The sequence below is a fragment of the Gorilla gorilla genome, chromosome 1, assembly GCF_029281585.2.
Source record: "Gorilla gorilla gorilla isolate KB3781 chromosome 1, NHGRI_mGorGor1-v2.1_pri, whole genome shotgun sequence".
Classification (NCBI taxonomy): Eukaryota; Metazoa; Chordata; class Mammalia; order Primates; family Hominidae; genus Gorilla; species Gorilla gorilla.
The window spans coordinates 75756483-75774770 of NC_073224.2; the positions used below are offsets into that span (position 1 = coordinate 75756483).

The window sequence follows — 18288 nt, forward strand, 5'->3', positions numbered from 1 at the left end:
GTGGAGGCTGGAGGCTCAAGTCCAAGGCATTGCAGAAGACAGTTCCTGCTCTGGATGAAAAGATTCCTTCCTGCTCTGAGAATCTCCAATTAGTCACAAATCATCATTGACAAATAGAATGTAGGGAAGCGTTGTGTCATGAGACAAGCTGTATTTAAAGTCAACTGTGATAAACAGTCCATCAAAAGAGACTGAAAGCTGACAGTCTTTTTGGAGCCAAAGAACAAAGAACATTTTGTGGCTCCTCTGTTGCTGCCATAAATGCTCAACCCCATTACGCTCATGTATGCTGTGGGTGTGGTCAGGACCTTCAAGCACTAGGCTTGAGTCTATGGGGGACAGAGGAGAACATGGCTCCTAGAGGAAGGAGAACTGGAAAAGAGGGATCTGCAATCATCGATCTGGTGTTGGAAGGTAGATGGCTCCATTTTGCTCTGAAAGGAAAGGGGTTTTTAGTCAGATTACAAGAATGTTTCCTCACAGCTCAAAAATAAAGTATGCAGTGTTCAGCAAAATCTGAGAAACAGGCATCGACAGTTTTAGCTTGCTTTGTCAAGATTCTCTTAGTACTTGACAAACTTCAGTTCAAATTTGTAAACTCTATAAGATAAAAAGCAGGAACTCACAGTCTGTATAATTAGAGAGAGGGATGTCATTGTAAAAAAATTTTTTGTTTGTTTCACTATCATTTATTGGATTAGGATTAGTGCTGTACTTTATCTATAAAGAAAACATTAACGACCCATTAACTCTCTGAGCTGATTTTCTTTTCTTTTCTTTTCTTTTCTTTTTTTTTTTGAGACAGAGTCTCGCTCTTGCTGCCCAGGCTGGAGTGCAATGGAGCAATCTTTGCTCACGGCAACCTCCGCCTCCCAGGTTCAAGCGATTCTCCTGGCTCAGCCTCCTGAGTAGCTGAGATTACAGGCATGTGCCACCACGCCCAGCTAATTTTTTTTTTTTTTTAATATTTTCAGTAAAGGCAGGGTTTCACCATGTTGGCCAGGCTGATCTCGAACTCCTGACCTCAAGTGATCCGCCTGCCTCGGCCTCTCAAAGTGCTGGGATTACAAGTTGTAAGCCACCACGCCCGGCCTCTGAGCTGATTTTCTAGTAAAGGGGTTGGTTTTACTTTGATCTAACAACATGCTTTTGTACAGTTATCACCTGAATTGGAGTTGAGGTCTATGTCTATGAAGGAAAACCAAACTTCTGGTCCACTTTGGGTTCAAAGCATGGTCTCATCGGTACTATCCTGTGATCAATTTGAGCAATTAGTGAAGCCAGAGGCAGGAGATAACCTTACCAGGCTCTATTGTAAGCTCTATGAAAACAGGGATCATATCTGTCTTGTTCATTGTTATATCCCAGCAACCAGTACAGTGCCTGGAGCACAGTAGGTCATTAATGTATACTTACTGAATGAATTTATGTTATTCCACATTATCAAGAGCCTATATATCTCCTACTTCTCCTCCCCTTTTCCTTACTCTAAGTCCCATTCCCTGAAGGTATCTACTCTTACATATTTAATGTTTTGAATAATGAATTTACAAGGAAAAGGACTTTCACATGCTTGGGATGAAAGAATGGTGGTCAAAATGGGAAAATTGACTGAAGTCTTGAAACAAAGGACACTGCCCCAGAAGTCAATAGTAATTAATAATAAAAAGATGGTTTGGAAAAAGACAAATCAAGATCCCCATCCAACTTCTAGGGGGACAGTTCCCCTGGACAGATGTTGTATTAGTTTGTTGATGTCAGGCATCACCTATGAAAAGAGACCACTCTCCCTGCAAGCTTTATCCATGCTTTGTGTCCCCTACATGGTGGGAGGGTTGTCCCTGGTCCTCCTGTGATCCCAGCCTGAGAGCCAAGCCATTTCTGAATGGAGGATGGAGCAGCAGGTGCAGAAAATAAAACTGGAGAGATGCAGGAGAGTCTGCAGCCCCCTGGATCCCTTCCATGTGCCTCTCACCTCGGGGCCTTCTTCTCCAGACTAGAACACCAACTCCAGCCAGCACAATGACAAGGACAATGGACCCAGAGACAGCTTTCATCACAAGAGGGATAGTTTCTGATTCTGAAAGCAAGCAAATGAGAAAAAAATCCACAAGTCCCCTTTCCCTTCTGTGTTAACTTTCTGGGACTTTTGTCCCTGTGATCATCAGGAAACCCAACACCATTTTCCTTACTGTTGCTTCTCACTCATCAATCTGACCACTAATGGAATATCTGCTTGTGTTTTCTTGTGTTTAATTTTTTTTTTTTTTTTGAGACAGCGTCTCACTCTGTCGTCCAGGTGGAAGTGCAGTGGTGCCATTATAGCTCACTGCAGCCTCAACCTCCTGGGCTCAAGCGATCCTCCCACCTTAGCCTCCTCAGTAGCTGGGACTACAGGCGCATGCCATCATGCCCATCTAATTGTTGTGTTTTTTGTAGAGATGAGATCTCAGTATGTTGCCCAGGCTGGTCTTGAACTCCTGGGCTCAAGCAGTTCACTCGCGTCAGCCTCCCAAAGTACTGGCATTACAGGAGTGAGCCACTGTGCCTGGGTTGTGTTTTTTTGTTTTTTGTTTTTTGTTTTTTTGAGAGGGAGTCTCACTCCCTTTGCACAGGCTGGAGTGTAGTGGTGCGATCTCGGCTCACTGCAACCTCCACCTCCCAGGTTCAAGCGATTTTCCTGCCTCAGCCTCCTGAGGAGCTGGGATTACAGGCATGCGCCACCATGCCTGGCTACTTTTTGTATTTTTAGTGGAGATGGGGTTTCACCATGTTGGCCAGGCTGGTCTCGAACTCCTGACCTCAAGTGATCCACCTGCCTCAGCCTCCCAAAGTGCTGGGATTACAGGCATGAGCCACTGCACCCGTTCGTGTTTAATTTTTAAATTTTTAATTTGTAATGTAGTAAATAGCAATAGATATAACCCACATCAACAAAAGCTCTCTGGGGTCCTCAATAATTTTTATAGTATGAAGGCGTCCTGGTTCCAAAAAGTGTGAGAACCACTTATTTAAAAGACCCATTCTAAGGCACACTGAGTGAGGCAGTGATCTATCCTCCCCTCCCTGGCAGGGAGCATGGTTTCCTGCTCACCCCTTTCTCCAGGCTCTCTCCCTAGACAGCCACGATCCCCGTCCTTACCCTGGGGGACCTGAAGAACCATGTGGACACCGCAGTGCTCCACATGACAGGAGTAAAGGTTGCTGCTCTGAGGATCAAGCTCAACTGATGCCCACGTCTGATAGGTTCCATCCCCACTGGGAAGAATGTCTCCATAATCAATTTCTTGGACAATTTCTTCCCCGTTTTTCATCCATGTCATGTAAATTTCTGGGGGGTAAAAGCCATGAGCTTTGCAGAAGAGAGCTGTAACTCCTGGAAAAGTTTCTTTGCGATTTACTCTGACCACTGGGGGCTCTAGGAAGAAGAAGCTAAAGTTAAATCAAAGTGCCTTATGTACTGAGCGTATAATATTAGAACTTGGCAACTGGCTTTCCTAATTTTTCTTTATTGCAGAAAACTTCTAAAGCTAAGAATGACCCAGAACTCAGGTTCATCAACAACAAACGTATTTATGTGTACCTTCCATGATGGCAAGGTGCTAGGTAGTGAAGAATGTGGAGTTGGCCCATGCTGCATCCTCAAAGGGGGGAAAGTCATACAGCTTTGACTGTTTGGAAAGTGTGCTGGGGTTGTTTACTAGTAACCTTTGAAATACCCTTATGTGTCAAGGAAAACTGACCCACAAAATGTGTAAGTGACTGTTCCCTATAAGTAAGTCAGCAATGGATTGGAGATTAGAACTCCTTGTTCTCATTTCTGTGTTTAGTGCACGTAAATAACACAGCCATCCCTACTCAGTTTTGGCTCCGAATTGCCTTGTGTACTTGCGCTGGCATTTTGATGACTGCCATCAGGTACAAACATATGTAGTAGATCATGCCATGGTTGTGCCTTCAAAGAAACTGATATCATAGAAGGGCTCCAGCAGTGACACCAAAGAAGTATCCACATGTGACCTTGCTTCCTCATGACTACTCTTAATTTTCCCTACAGTCCTGTCCTTAATGTTTCTTGCTGAAATTGGGTCAAACAGCCATACCGAGACCAAAGGCACTGTCTGGGGGGACTGCTTCCTGCTCATCTCTGACTTGCCTCCTGACCCCCACCTTATCATCAGCCAACCCAATACGGAGAAGAGCCTTCACTCCAACAATGCTTTCCTTGTCTCTTTACCGAGGCATGATATTTGGTAGTAGAAAAAGGCTTTCCAACATTAAAAGTAAAATAAATGCTACTAGGAGGGACTGTGCTTTTTGATAGGGCCTGTAAGAAATTAATCCAAGATCCTTTTCTAGGAATGTGTTTTTTCTTTTGTTTTTTTTTTTGTTTGTTTGTTTTTTTAGGAGTGTGTTTTGACCAAAAGGTTGAAAATCCATTAGGACACTGAATGTAGACAGAGGCCTGGAGAGGGGAGCTTCCCATACTCTTCCCACACACATTGTATCTAAGAGTTTCCTGTAGCATCATACAGGTGTGATTAATTTTGAATAACAAGATCACACATGAAAAGTTCTGTATGAACTAAAAGTTGACCAACTGTATCATATCTTTAAGGTATAAGAGGAGCTCTTTGCTGAAAGGAATCTTATCATTAATACTTTTTTTTTTTTTTAAATAGGGTCTTGCTCTGTGACCCAGGCTGATCATGATCATGGCTCACTGCAGCCTTGACCTTCCAGGCTCAAGAGATCCTCCCACCTCAGCCTCCTGAGTATCTGGGACTACAGTCATGTGCCACCATGCTCAGCTAATTTTTTTTTTTTAATAGAGACAGGGTCTCACAATGTTACCCAGGCCAGTCTTAAACTCCTGGCCTCAAGCAATCCTCCTGCCTCAGCCTCCCAAAGTGCTAGGATTATAGGCATGAACCACCATGCCCAACCTCATTAATCCTTTAGTAAAGCAGAGACCTTCTGTTTGTCTTGGTAAATCCAGATTTTTACTCCTACTGGTGGTGTGTGAGCCCTTTGTTAACTAAACAGTTTGTAAGAATTGCTATATCTCCCAAAGAATTTCCCAGCTTATCATTGACGGAATGGAAGAATTTGCCTCAATAGATCCCAAAAAACAAGGTGCCCTTGGAGGTACTCCACTCTGTCAAGACAAGGGTAACTGTCAAATCTTGTCAAGATGCCGCTCAAAAGTAACCAGGGAAAGTTCTCGTGGGGGCTCTAGCCATGAGATCACAATAGGCCAACTAAAGAGATGGCTTTCAGGATATAGTGGATATAACCTAGATTAAAAGAGTTACGTATAAAAACAGTTGTTCAGGCGATGTGGGAATGAGGCCTTCTCTTTCTCTTTACCTGTTCTTTGTAGGGTGTCTTTCCCATACTCCAGGAATCTCTTTAGCCAGGCAATACATTCTTCTTCCAGCCAATTCTTTTGATACAGCAACTCATGCTGATTGGCTTCCCATGCCTGCTTGATGGTGTGAGCCACATTATCTACAGCCAGCCAGGAGAGGGTGTCTTTACTGAAGATCAGGAAATCCTGCCCGTCATATGCATACTGCAGAAATCCTGTTGTGCTTCCATCCTCCAGCAGCTCACAGCCAATCATTCTCTGGTAAGTGTGAGACCCTGGAACACACACACAAGCCCAGAGGGGTCCACACAGAGACAGAGGTGGGCTCTCAAGTGCTGGGAGCAGGGGCATGGCTGGAAGCATCCTTTGGTCTACATTATGTCACCCCCCAGGCCTGCCGTGGCATCGCTGAGTCCCCAGGAGGTCCCCCTTATGGAAGCCCACCTGTCTGCAGGTATCTGTGAAGTACCTACTGCCTGTCAAAGGAGTGTGCTAATTCCCGCCTTGGGGAGTTATCCTGTAATGGGAATGACTGATAAACTTTGTGGCTATTCTGACTGCAGTGGAGGAGGGAGAGAGATGCAGGAGCCAGAAATACCCCTGGGAAAGTTACTGTCGATACGCATAAGCAAGTCACTAGGCCTGGCTACCAGGAAGTGAGACACAGAATGGGCAAATTTAGAATGGAAAAGGAGATGCATATCAGAAGCCGGAGTGGAAATGGGATGCGGATATGGATACAGAGATGGGGAAGAGTGGGTGGGGCAAATGACAGAGTGCTCCTGGGGGAGAGAGGGACAGTCCAGAAGATGCACAGGCAGATGGGAGGCCCTGAACTCCACCAACCTGATTTCTCAGGCTTTGCCAAAGCTACAGCAGGTGCAATTCAGCATCCACTTATTGGAGGCCAGCCCAGGGGTCTCTGCGGGTTGGGGTGGGATGGGGGAAGCGTCTGTCTCTGCCGTATGCACACCTGAGTGATTGTAGTGCCTCTGCAGGCGCTTCAGTTCCACCTTGAACATCTGCTGCCAGCCCCTCAGCAGCTGAGTGTACCTCTCCCAGTGATCAGGCGCGAGGTTCTCTGCCATCCATGGGGCCCGTGGCTCCTTCTGCCGAGTGACACTGTCATATGTGGTGATAGGGTGCGAGTCCACGTACCCAACCGAAATAAATTCAGGGACCCCATGGATGGGATCCGAAATGCCCAGGCGAAAATATCTCAGAGAGTGCGTCCCTGGAAAGGAGGCAAAGAAGGAAGACAGGTAGGGTCCCACATGATCCAGGTCCTTCAACTGCATTCATTTAGCCACACACAAGTGCTCCCTGCTCAGCTGTACCCAGGCCTCCAGGCCCCAGCTGCCATTTCCTCTTACAGAACCACAGAACCCAGGAACCAGGGCCTGGACAGGACTTTAGAGCTCCAGACCAGTGACTTGGAGCCTTTCTCGTTCAGGTTTGCAAATGCAGGATGGAATTTTATAGGTAATCTCAACTTGTAGACAAAATATAGAGTGCTGCTATGGTTGTAGGGGGAAGGGAGAAGACCACTCATTAGGGATACAGGGGGAGCTGTCCCTGCGGGAGCCCTCGGGAATTCTGAAGGCTTGAAAACCCTGATAACGCAGCCTTCTTCTTTTACCAAAGAAGCCTCTGGTGAATAAATGAGGACCCCCACTCCACCTCTGTGTATGCACGTGTGGGCATATACACACAGGCACACAAACACATGCACTGAGCATTTTTTCTTTTTTTGAGACGGAGTCTTGCTCTGTTGCCCAGGCTGGAGTGCAATGGCACGATCTCTGTTCACTGCAACCTCCGCCTCCTGGGTTCAAGTGATTATCCTGCTTCAGCCTCCCAGGTAGCTGAGATTACAGGCACACACCACCACGCCTGGCTAATTTTTTGTAGTTTTAGTAGAGTCAGTGTTTCATCATGTTGGCCAGGCTGGTCTCAAACTCCTGACCTCATGATCTGCACACCTCGGCCTCCCAAAGTGCTGGGATTATAGGCATGAGCCACTGCGCCTGGCCGAAATTTATTTATTTATTTTATTTTATTTATTTTTTTGAGACGGAGTCTTGCTCTGTTGCCCAGGCTGGAGTGCAGTGGCACAAACTCGGCTCACTGCAACCTCCGCCTACCGGGTTCAAGCAATTCTCTGCCCCAGCCTCCGGAATAGCTGGGATAACAGGCACTCGTCACCACGCCCGGCTAATTTTTTTGTATTTTTAGTAGAGACAGGGTTTCACCATCTTGGCCAGGCTGGTCTTGTACTCCTGACCTCGTGATCCACCCACCTCGGCCTCCCAAAGTGCTGGGATTACAGGCGTGAGCCACCGCGCCTGGCCTATTTATTTTATTTATTTTTTATTTTTTATTTTTTAGAGACAGAGTCTCACTCTGTCGCCCAGGCTGGAGTGCAGTGGCATGATCTTGGCTTACTACAACCTCTGCCTCCTGGGTTCAAGTGATTCTCCTGCCTCAGCCTCCTGAGTAGCTGGGACTACAGGTGCGTGCCACCATGCCCAGCTAATTTTTGTATATTTTTAAAGTAGAGATGGGGTTTCACCATATTGACCAGGCTGGTCTCAAACTCCTGACCTCGTGATCCGCCTGCCTTGGCCTCCCAAAGTGCTGGGATTACGGGAATGAAGCACCGTGCCCAGCCTATTTATTTATTTATTTTTTTGAGACAGAGTCTCACTCTGTTGCCCAGGCTGGAGTACAGTGGCGTGACCTTGGCTCACTGCAACCTCTGCCTCCTGGGTTCAAGTGATTCTCCTGCCTCAGCCTACTGAGTAGCTGAGATTACAGGTATGTGCCAGCATGCCTGGCTAATTTTTGTATTTTTAGTAAAAACAGGGTTTTGCCATGTTAGTCAGGCTGGTCTCGAACTCCTGACCTCATGATCTGCCCACCTCGGCCTCCCAAATTGCTGGGATTACAGGTGTGAGCCACCATGGCCGGCCGAAATTTTTTTTTTTTTAAAGCACAGTGCTTTTCCTATTATGTCAAACCGCCGCTGTTAACCATTTTCTTATTCTTTTTCTACTTACTAGTTATAAGGATTGTAATAAGGGTTAAAAGTAAACCAAAGTGAGACAAAACTGTTTGGCCCTCCCTGCTGTTCCCACATTGAACTTCTCTCAGCTTGTCCAAGAAGCTTAGGGCCTGACGGAGACAAAGTGGTTTCAAGGTGGCATTATGGGTGGTGTTGTGTCCGGAATTGGTGGGTTCTTGGTGTCACTGACTTCAAGAATGAAGCCGCGGACCCTCGCGGTGAGTGTTACAGCTCTTAAGGTGGCACGTCTAGAGTTTGTTCCTTCTCATGTTCGGATGTGTTCGGAGTTTCTTCTTTCTGTTGGGTTGGTGGTCTCGCTGGCTCAGGAGTGAAGCTGCAGACCTTCGCAGTGAGTGTTACAGCTCTAAAGGCGGTGCGTCTGGAGTTGTTCGTTCCTCCCGGTGGGCTCGTGGTCTCGCTGGCTTCAGGAGTGAAGCTGCAGACCTTCACCATGAGTGTCACAGCTCATAAAGGCAGTGTGGACCCAAAGAGTGAGCAGCAGCAGGATTTATTGCAAAGAGCGAAAGAACAAAGCTTCCACAGTGTGGAAGCAGACCCGAGAGGGTTGCCACTGCTGGCTCGGGCAGCCTGCTTTTATTCTCTTATCTGGCCCCACCCACATCCTGCTGATTGGTAGAGCCCAGTGGTCTGTTTTGACAGGGCACTGATTGGTGCGTTTACCATCCCTGAGCTAGACACAAAGGTTCTCCACGTCCCCACCAGATTAGCTAGATACAGAGTGTCCACACAAAGGTTCTCCAAGTCCCCACCAGAGTAGCTAGATACAGAGTGTCCATTGGTGCAGTCACAAACCCTGAGCTAGACACAGGGTGCTGATTGGTGTTTACAAACCTTGAGCTAGATACAGAGTGCCGATTGGTGTATTTACAGTCCCTTAGCTAGACATAAAGGTTCTCCACATCCCCACCAGACTCAGGAGCCCAGCTGGCTTCACCCAGTGGATCCCCCACCGGGGCTGCAGGTGGAGCTGCCTGCCATTCCTGCCCCATGCGCCCGCACTCCTCAGCCCTTGGGTGGTCATGGGACTGGCGCCGTGGAGCAGGGGCGGCATTCATCGGGGAGGCTTGGGCCGCACAGAGGCCCATGGAGGGGGTGGGAGGCTCAGGCATGGCGGGCTGCAGGTCCCCAAGCCCTGCCCCGCGGGAAGGCAGCTAAGGCCCGGCGAGAAATCGAGCTGCAGCGCTGGTGGGCTGGCACTGCTGGGGGACCCAGTACACCCTCCGCAGCCGCTGGCCCGGGTGCTAAGCCCCTCGTTGCCCGGGCCGGCAGGGCCGGCTGCCCCCAGTGCAGGGCCCGCCAAGCCCACGCCCACCTGGAACTCCAGCTGGCCCGCAAGCGCCGCCCGCAGCCCCGGTTCCCGCTCGCGCCTCTCCCTCCACACCTCCCTGCAAGCTGCGGGAGCGGGCTCCGGCTTTGGCCAGCCCAGAAAGGGGCTCCCACAGTGCAGCGGTGGGCTGAAGGGCTCCTCAAGTGCCGCCAAAGTGGGAGCCCAGGCAGCGGGGGCGCCAAGAGCGACCGAGGGCGGTGAGGACTGCCAGCACGCTGTCACCTCTCAGTGTTATGGGATCCAAGCTGGTGTGGGCCCTCAGGAGAGACTTCCAGAGAAGGTGATATCTTAGGGAGGTCTCAGGGACAGGTAGGAGGTGAGTAGGCAGAGGGGCTGGGAGGGGATGCAGGAGGGAGGGCAGGGGGAGCAGGGCAGAGACCACATGTGCAAGCAGGAGTTGCGAGAAGGCGGGGCGTGCGTGGGAAGCAAATGGCCTGGGACGTCTGCAGCACAGCGACAGGCGTCACGGGCAGAGGCGATGCCTGGGAGGTGGAGCCCAGGCTGAGAAGGCTACGTACCCCATACCATCCCCAAAAGCTGGCAAATAGAAGGTATGCAGCCACAATGGCTTTCTTCCCCTACTCTGCCTGCCGGTGTCTGCAGATGCCCATGTCCAAGCCTTTTGTCCTGTTATCTCCTGCCATTCTGATCCATCTAAATCCTTCCCAGTCCTCAAAACCCACCTCCAAAAACATTTCATCCCTAAAACAGGATCATCCCTAAAATTTCATGGCTAAATTGAGGTGACAGATGGAGGCTCACATACCAGAGATCCAGATATTTAAAAGGAATAAATCAGTCTAACAAATTGTGAAATATGTTCTATCCCCCCACCTTGAGAGATTGCCCTTTGTATGGCTTCGAAGACCAAGTTCAAATTAAAAAATCTCACACTGTGTGAAGTTCTGGGCCTGAATGGGGCGGCACAGAGAAAGCTGGTGTCCCCCTCCAGTCCCCGGCCCTCAGCCTGAGACTCACCTCTTTTTCTTCCTGTTTCTTGCTCCTTCCAGCACTGCCAAGGGCCTCCCACAATTAAACACCTCTACTTTTTTATTCAGGCTCAGCCACAAACTGCCTCTTGTCTGAGCTTGTCCTGGGCTTAAGTGATCCTCCCACCTCTTGGCCACCCCTCAGGCCTAGCAAGGCCCTCATGGGCAGCCAGTCCACCTTTAGGAGGATGGGCCAAAGTGAGAGTTTGTTGTGTAAACCTCAGCAGCTCTGAGTCAGCTGAGTGGGTAACTCCAGGTTCCTGGGTGCCTGGAGTCTGGTCTAGAGTGGAGGGGCCCAGACACAGGATTACCACCTCCCCTCAGCCTCACGCACTCCTTGCTCTGTGGGAAGGGATGTGGGTAGCAGAGGGCCAGAGTGGGGCTCTCTGAATGTGGGGCCATATCTGGGGGCTTCTCTTGCCTGTGTCTAAGAGCTGTACTACACAACACTTCCCCAGTCTTTCCAGATTGCCCACCCTGCTGCTGCCATCACCTTTAGGACCTCCCCTACATTCAGATCTTCTAACCCGGCCCTTGCCACTATAGAGAATCTTGCAAGGGTGAATACCACTTAATGATATTCATTCCTTCCTCCTCATTTATAAGCATATAGTGAAGAAAAAAGATCAGGCCGGGCGCAGTGGCTCACGCCTGTAATCCCAGCACTTTGGGAGGCCGACGCGGGCGGATCATGAGGTCAGGAGATCGAGACCATCCTGGCTAACATGGTGAAACCCCGTCTCTACTAAAAATACAAAAAATTAGCCGGGCGTTGTGGCAGGCACCTGTAGTCCCAGCTACTTGGGAGGCTGAGGCAGGAGAATGGTGTGAACCCGGGAGGCGGAGTTTGCAGTGAGCCGAGATCACGCCACTGCACTCCAGCCTGGGCGACAGAGTGAGACTCTGTCTCAAAAAAAAAAAAAAAAAAGATCAGACAAAAAAAAAATCAGCTCACAAAATAGTTGGATTAGCTTCTGTGCTACAAGTTTGTTTATATTTTTCTTTTCTCTAAAACTGCTTATGAAATAACTCATAATGTGCAGGTTATCTTTTAGAATTGACCACCCCAAGGCCAGGGTACCCTTACCTTGCGTACTAGGAAAAACAAGAGGCCCTGAGAGGTATCTCCCAGAGCAACTGATTGTACTAGTTAGTGTGTGTATGTGTGTGCATATGTGTGTGTGTGTATGACAGGGTTTTGCTCTGTTGCCCAAGCTGGAGTGCAGCGGCATGATCACAGCTCACTGTAGCCTTGAATTCCTGGGCTTAAGTGGTCCTCTCACCTCAGCCTCCTGAGTAGCTGGGATTACAAGCACATGTCACCACTTCATTTTAATAGGGACAGGGTCTATGTTGCCCAGGCTGGTCTCAAATTCCTGGCCTTAAGTGATCCTCCCACTTTGGCCTCCCAAAGTGCTGGGATTAGAGATGTGAGCCACCACGCCCAGCAATTAAAATCATTGTTAGCACTTCTTTCTCCTTGATCCTGGAGCTGGGGTGTAGCAGTTTGGCAGGGTTCAGAGTAGGTATCCCCGCCCCATGGGCTCCTCCCTCGCAGGTGTTATCCTGCATGTCAGCTGCAATACTGAACAGGATGGAGGCTGGCCTCCCACAGGCTGGGGCAGCATAAGGTCCCAATGTCCCTTGTATTGCTTTGACCTTTTACTTCCCCTTTCCCTTCCTGTGGTGGGTGAGGGCTTGGCTTGGGAGGGAAGACAGTGGAAGCCTCTGGGGTAGTCATGAGAGCCTCTTCATAAAAGTGTTGGTTCTTATGCAAACAAGAGCCAGAGATTGCATCAGAGCATGAGTTCTGTCGTAAAACCAATAGCTACCAGATTCTGCCTTCTGTTTCCCTCTGCTTACTACCTTCTACCTGCTTCTCAATCTTAAAGCACTTAAGAACAGGGACTTTGCTTTTTTCCTTTGTATTTCCTGCAAAGCTTAGCACAGGGAGCTTGGCACATGGTAGTAGCTTGGTAAATATTGGGTGAATTAAATTGTTGGTGAAACACTTTATTTCTGTGGTTTGGAATAATGAAATATGCTGAAATGAATATGAATCTATTTAACCTGGATCTTTTTTGAGACAGAGTCTCATTCTGTTGCCCAGGTTGGAGTGCAGTGGCGTGATCTCAGCTCACTGCGGCCTCTGCCTCCCTGCTTCAGGCAATTCTCCCTGCCCCAGCCTCCCAAGTAGCTGGGATTACAGGTGCCCACCATCACGCCCGGCTAATTTTTGTATTTTTTTTTAGTATAGACGGGTTTTTGCCATGTTGGCCAGGCTGGTCTTGAACTCCCAACCTCAGGTGATCTGCCTGCCTTGGTCTCCCAAAGTGCTGGGATTACAGGCGTGAACCACCGCACCTGGCCTAAAAAATATTTTTGATTTGGCCGGGTGCGGTGGCTCACGCCTCTAATCCCAGCACTTTTGGAGGCCGAGGTGGGCGGATCACCTAAGGTCAGGAGTTCAAGACCAGCCTGACCAACATGGAGAAACCCCGTCTCTACTAAAAATACAAAATTAGCCAGGCATGGTGGCGCATGCCTGTAATCCCAGCTACTCGGGAGGTGAGGCAGGAGAATCGCTTGAACCTGGGAGGTGGAGGTTGTGGTGAGCCGAGATCGCGCCACTGCATTCCAGCCTGGGCAACAAGAGCGAGACTCCATCTCAAAAAAAAAAAAAATCATCTTTGATTCAAGGGAAGGCTGGTGAATGGACAGTTGAACTGCAATCTGGGATCTGCAAAAGGTACTATATATATTCTGCAATTGATTTTGAAATAGTTCTATTTTTTCACATCTGGAAAGTTTTGTGGCTACACTGGAGGTACACAACTGTCTAAAGAAGGAGGCCCCAAAAGGAGGAACAAGTTGTGAATATTAGTTCTCACACTTCCTTAATATTCATTTGTATATCCAATGCTTCTTCTGTGCCAGCCACTCTTCTAGGCCCTAAGCTTGTACCAGACCAAACAGATAAAAATGTCTGCCCTCATGGAGTCTACACCCTAGTCGGGGGAAGGGGAGAAGACAGACTAGAAAATAAAATATATAATTTTTTTAAAGTACAGTGAAGAAAAATAAAACTGCAAAGAGGAATGGGCAACACTATTTAAAAAAGGAAGGCGTATTAAGGAAGATCTCCCACAAAGCTGAATTCTGAGCAATTGCCTGCAAGGAGTTGGGGAGACAGGCAGGTGTCTGGGGACAGCAGTCTGGACAAGAAGGGCCATGCAAAGGCCCCTGGAAAGAACATGCCTGGCACATTCCAGGAGCAGTACAAAGGCCTGTGGCTGGAGTTGAGGGAGTGAGGGGAAAAGAAAGAGGGAGGAATCACTTCCATAGTTATTCATGGGAAAAAAACCCCACGGAGAGCAGACTCCAGACAGAGAATGTGGAAAGGAGAAAAAAGAAGGAAGAAAAAAAGACGCTGTGTTGCTGAGCTAAGCTGGGTTGGTGTAGAACATCCCTTGGAATCTGGGTTTTCTATTTTTATGATCTCTGAGGTCTACATTCCTGATAGATGCCAACAAGCAAAAAAACCTCCAGTATTAACAACTTGGGGCATTAGTGCCCAATAGCAGGATTTATTCCAGTTAAGTATCACCAGCATCATCTCCAAACATAATATTTACAATTCATGTAACTTTGCTTTCTTATAAAAATGTAATTTTCACAAGAATTTGCATTATCTGAAGTTAAAAGAGGTAGAGAGAAATATGGTCTGTTGACAATACTGTCCAAGTAAGTATTGTGTCTTTATTTATTTATTTATTTATGTTTTGAGACAGAGTCTCACTCTGTCACCCGGGCTGGAGTGCAGTGGCACAATCTCTGCTCACTGCAACCTCTGCCTCCCAGGTTCAAGCAATTCTCCTGCCTCAGCCTCCCAAGTAGCTGGGATTACAGGCGCCTGCCACTACACCCAGCTAATTTTTTGTATTTTTAGTAGAGATGGGGTTTCACCATGTTGGCCAGGCTGGTCTTGAACTCCTCCCTCATGATTCCCCCTGCCTTGGCCTCCCAAAGTGCTGGGATTACAGACATGAGCCACCGTGCCTGGCTGTGTCTTTCTTTCTTTCTGGGTTTTTGTTTTTTTTTTTTTTTAACTTCAATCTAATTCTGATTCCTGGTTTTGAAACAGTTGTTCTCCACCAGCCAGCCTTGACTTCAAAGTCCAGGCACCCAAAGGCTGGACTTGCTTTTTCAGTCACACCCATCCACCACTGGTTCAGCCCAGCGTGGTTCTGCTCCAGGACATCACAGTCCCCTCCTTTTCATTTGCCATGGGCCCAGTTACCCATCTGGTGCCTCCACAGGAACAAGTCATGCTTGCTCCTTAGCTGGGCCTTTAAAATGTTACCTCTGCTGTGGTGGGAAGTTGATTGACACATGTTCAGTCAGTAACTCACAACAGAAAAGATGAGGAAAAGTCCAGGTACCCTCTCTCTCCTAGTACATTAAAACTTGTGATAATTTATATCCCACCAGGATTTGTTGCAGACATAATCAGATTTCGAATCATTTGGAAAGGCCAATATTTGACCATTTTTGACCTATAAAAATGGCAGTTTCATATCATTTGATCTAATCTTCCATTTCTCTTTTCTCGCCCTAATAATTTTGAAATTAAGTCTCTCTCTCCCTTTCCATGAACAGATAGATCATCAGCATCAACTCAATTATTAAGCTGAAATATACAATTTAGAATTTGGTATTCTGTCTAAACCAGTCAAGCTACTTCTCAAAGGGCATCTCCTGCCCAGTCTCATCAGCTTCTGACAGATACTGCTGGAGAACCTGAAAGACACAACCAAAAACTCTTAGGCTAGGTGCAATGGCTACTTGATAGTTCTAAATCATGTTCCCTTTAACCTGTCCATTAACCAGTTGGGCCATTCTTACAAAAGGCTGTGAAAATCACTGGATTGTAAAATAAGTGATGAAGTGTTTTCACACATTCATCCATGAGGGCAATTTTTCTTTTCTTTTTTCTTTTTTTTTTTTTTTTTTGAGATGGAGTCTCGCTCTGACACCCAGGCTGGAGTGCAGTGGCATGATCTTTGCTCACTGCAATCTCTGCCTCCTGGGTTCAAGCGATTCTCCTGCCTCAGCCTCCGGAGTAGTTGGGATTATAGGCGCCCACCACCACACTCAGCTAATTTTTGTATTTTTAGTAGAGACAGGGTTTCACCATGTTGGTCAGGCTGGTCTCGAACTCATGACCTCAGGTGATCCACCCACCTCAGCCTCCCAAAATGTTGGGATTACAGGCGTGAGCCACCGCGCCCGGCCTCATGGGGGCAATTCTTATTTATTTAGTGTCTACTATGTACAAGGAATTGGAGGCAATGTTAGGAAGAGAAGAACAAATCAAATACCAGCTCTTTCCTCCAGGAACTTACAGTATTATTGGGGAGCTAAAGCACATAACAAATAAATGCAATTCCACCACACACAGCAACAAGCAGCAAGCGCCAGAAAAGAGTACCAATGGAGTGCTCCACCCACTAGGAGAAGAGAGACCGTGGTCCCATGAGAAGGGATCCACTGGGAAATGTTCCAAGGAGGTGGCAGATCAGATGGGCCTTCAATGAGGCATAAAGGGCAGCAGCATCTTAATCATAGTCATCACAACTGTATTTGTTTATTGAGCACATACCTTGTGTTAGGTACCATTCTAAGCCCTTGATAAGCATGGGTTTCACTTATTCTTCTAACAAACTTTTGAGGTAGGTCTTATAATTCCAACCCACAGATAGAAAATAGGTGCAGAGAGGCCGGGTGTGGTGGCTCATGCCTGTAATCCCAGCACTTTGGGGGGCCAAGGCGGGCAGATCACCTGAGGTCAGGAGTTCAAGACCAGCCTTGCCAACACGGAGAAACTCTGTCCCTACTAAAAATGCAAAAAATTAGCTGGGTGTGGTGGTGCATGCCTGTAATCCCAGCTACTTGGGAGGCTGAGGCAGGAGAATCGCTTGAACCCAGGAGGCGGAGGTTGTAGTGAGCCGAGATCACGCCATTGCACTCCAGCCTGGGCAATAAGAGCAAAACTCCATCTCAAAAAAAAAGAAAAGAAAATAGGTGCAGAGAGATTAATTGCCCAAGATCATCCTCAGAATCCATAAGTGAAGGAACCAGGAATCACACTGTGATCTCTCCATGGGAAGTCCCTCTACCTTGAGACTACCCAACCCTCCCTAGTGTAGGGGAAGCTTCCCAGGCCCGGCTTGTAGCCCCTGGATTATCACTGCTCTCTCCCGCCCCCTTGTGTCAAGGATGACTCACTGCCTCTGATTTCCCAGTCCCTAGGGCCACAGGCTCCAGACCTTCCTACACACAGGTGGCCGTGAGTCCTGACTGGATAACCAGGTCAAGACAGTCTGATTATTTATTGGCTCTCTCAAAGTAGTCCAATGCCTTAATAAGGTCAAAATGATTATGATTCCTGGGAATGACTCTTTGGAATTTCGAGCATCGTGGGAATGAGGGGAGAAGTAGGTGGCAATATTTTTAGTTAAGGGGACCTTTGGACACATCTCAGGCCATGTTCATGGATGGTTCTATGTGCAGCAAGAACCATTAGTCCCCTCTCCTAATGACATGTCTAACTAACTACAGGAACTTAGAGCATAAAAGTGGCGACTGTGACAAGTTTGGCTTGTGAGCTACTCTTCTGAGGCTACCCTTTTGAAGGTTGCCAATGTCTCACTTCATATAGGTATGTTCTTTTCTGAATGTCCAGTAAGCACAGTCCTAGCTGCTGGAAACACAGCAATGAACACATGAAAGTCCCAGCCCTCTGAGATAATTTCTAGACAGGAGATTGGCAATAAATACATATATAATACAAGGTCAGGTGGAGATAAAGATTATGAAGAAAAGTAAAGCAGAGAAAAGAGAGTGTGGAGAGGAGAAGGCCTGATCTTTTAGATAGAGGGACCACAGCAGGTGGCATTTGAGCAGAGATGTGAATGGAGTAAGAAAGTGAGCCCTGTAGGACTATGTGGAGTTTTGGAAAATGAATGAATGAGCTCTGGTGTCTTTTTTCCCTCAGTACTCTCTGTACACAATGATGACTACATGTCTCATGTTTCCCAGAAAATCCCGATTTTATAAATTTTATTCTTCTAAAATGATCCTTTGAAGTTATAACAAAATGTGACTTAATATGTATACTCTTGAAAGATTTTCCCCGATAAATATAAATTCAGACATCAGAAAAAACATCCTTTGTCATCTTTCTCAATTTGAGTTCCCTAAAATAAGTGTTCAAAGAGTCATGTGTTTGATCTTTAACTTAGGCTCCTTTCTTCCAGCTCTTAGCAATAAATACTGTGGGGTAAGAGGATTGAGGTCAAGTGAGAATAGACAGATATTTCAACTAGTCAAAAGAAAAATCTACAAATTAGTTGAATTTCTCAAGTTTAGATAGATTCAACGCCAATTAAGAAGAGGGCCTTAGGGGAGTGAAACATTGTCTTGGAGAAATTTCTATGGCATGTACCTTGGCAAC

At 47.4% G+C, this 18288-nt stretch overlaps 1 protein-coding gene across 5 annotated transcripts in view; it reads right to left on the bottom strand.

The window, feature by feature from the left end:
• Positions 1–131: 131 nt before the first annotated feature.
• LOC101150279 (major histocompatibility complex class I-related gene protein) overlaps positions 132–18288 on the bottom strand; it is a 32481-nt gene continuing 14324 nt past the window's right edge. For 2 of the 5 annotated variants that reach the window (XM_055367016.2, XM_004028002.5), the window contains exons 3-7: positions 6345–6605; positions 5371–5646; positions 3143–3418; positions 1976–2080; positions 132–434 (exon numbers count right to left, since the gene is read on the bottom strand). In XM_055367016.2, coding sequence (XP_055222991.1) covers positions 394–434; positions 1976–2080; positions 3143–3418; positions 5371–5646; positions 6345–6605 — 959 coding nt within the window. In that variant the 3' untranslated portion in view covers positions 132–393. Of the gene's footprint in view, positions 435–547; positions 2081–3142; positions 3419–5370; positions 5647–6344; positions 6606–18288 lie in introns of those variants that run through there. The other 3 variants (XM_063710340.1, XM_063710339.1, XM_019027480.4) reach the window with 2 other exon arrangements.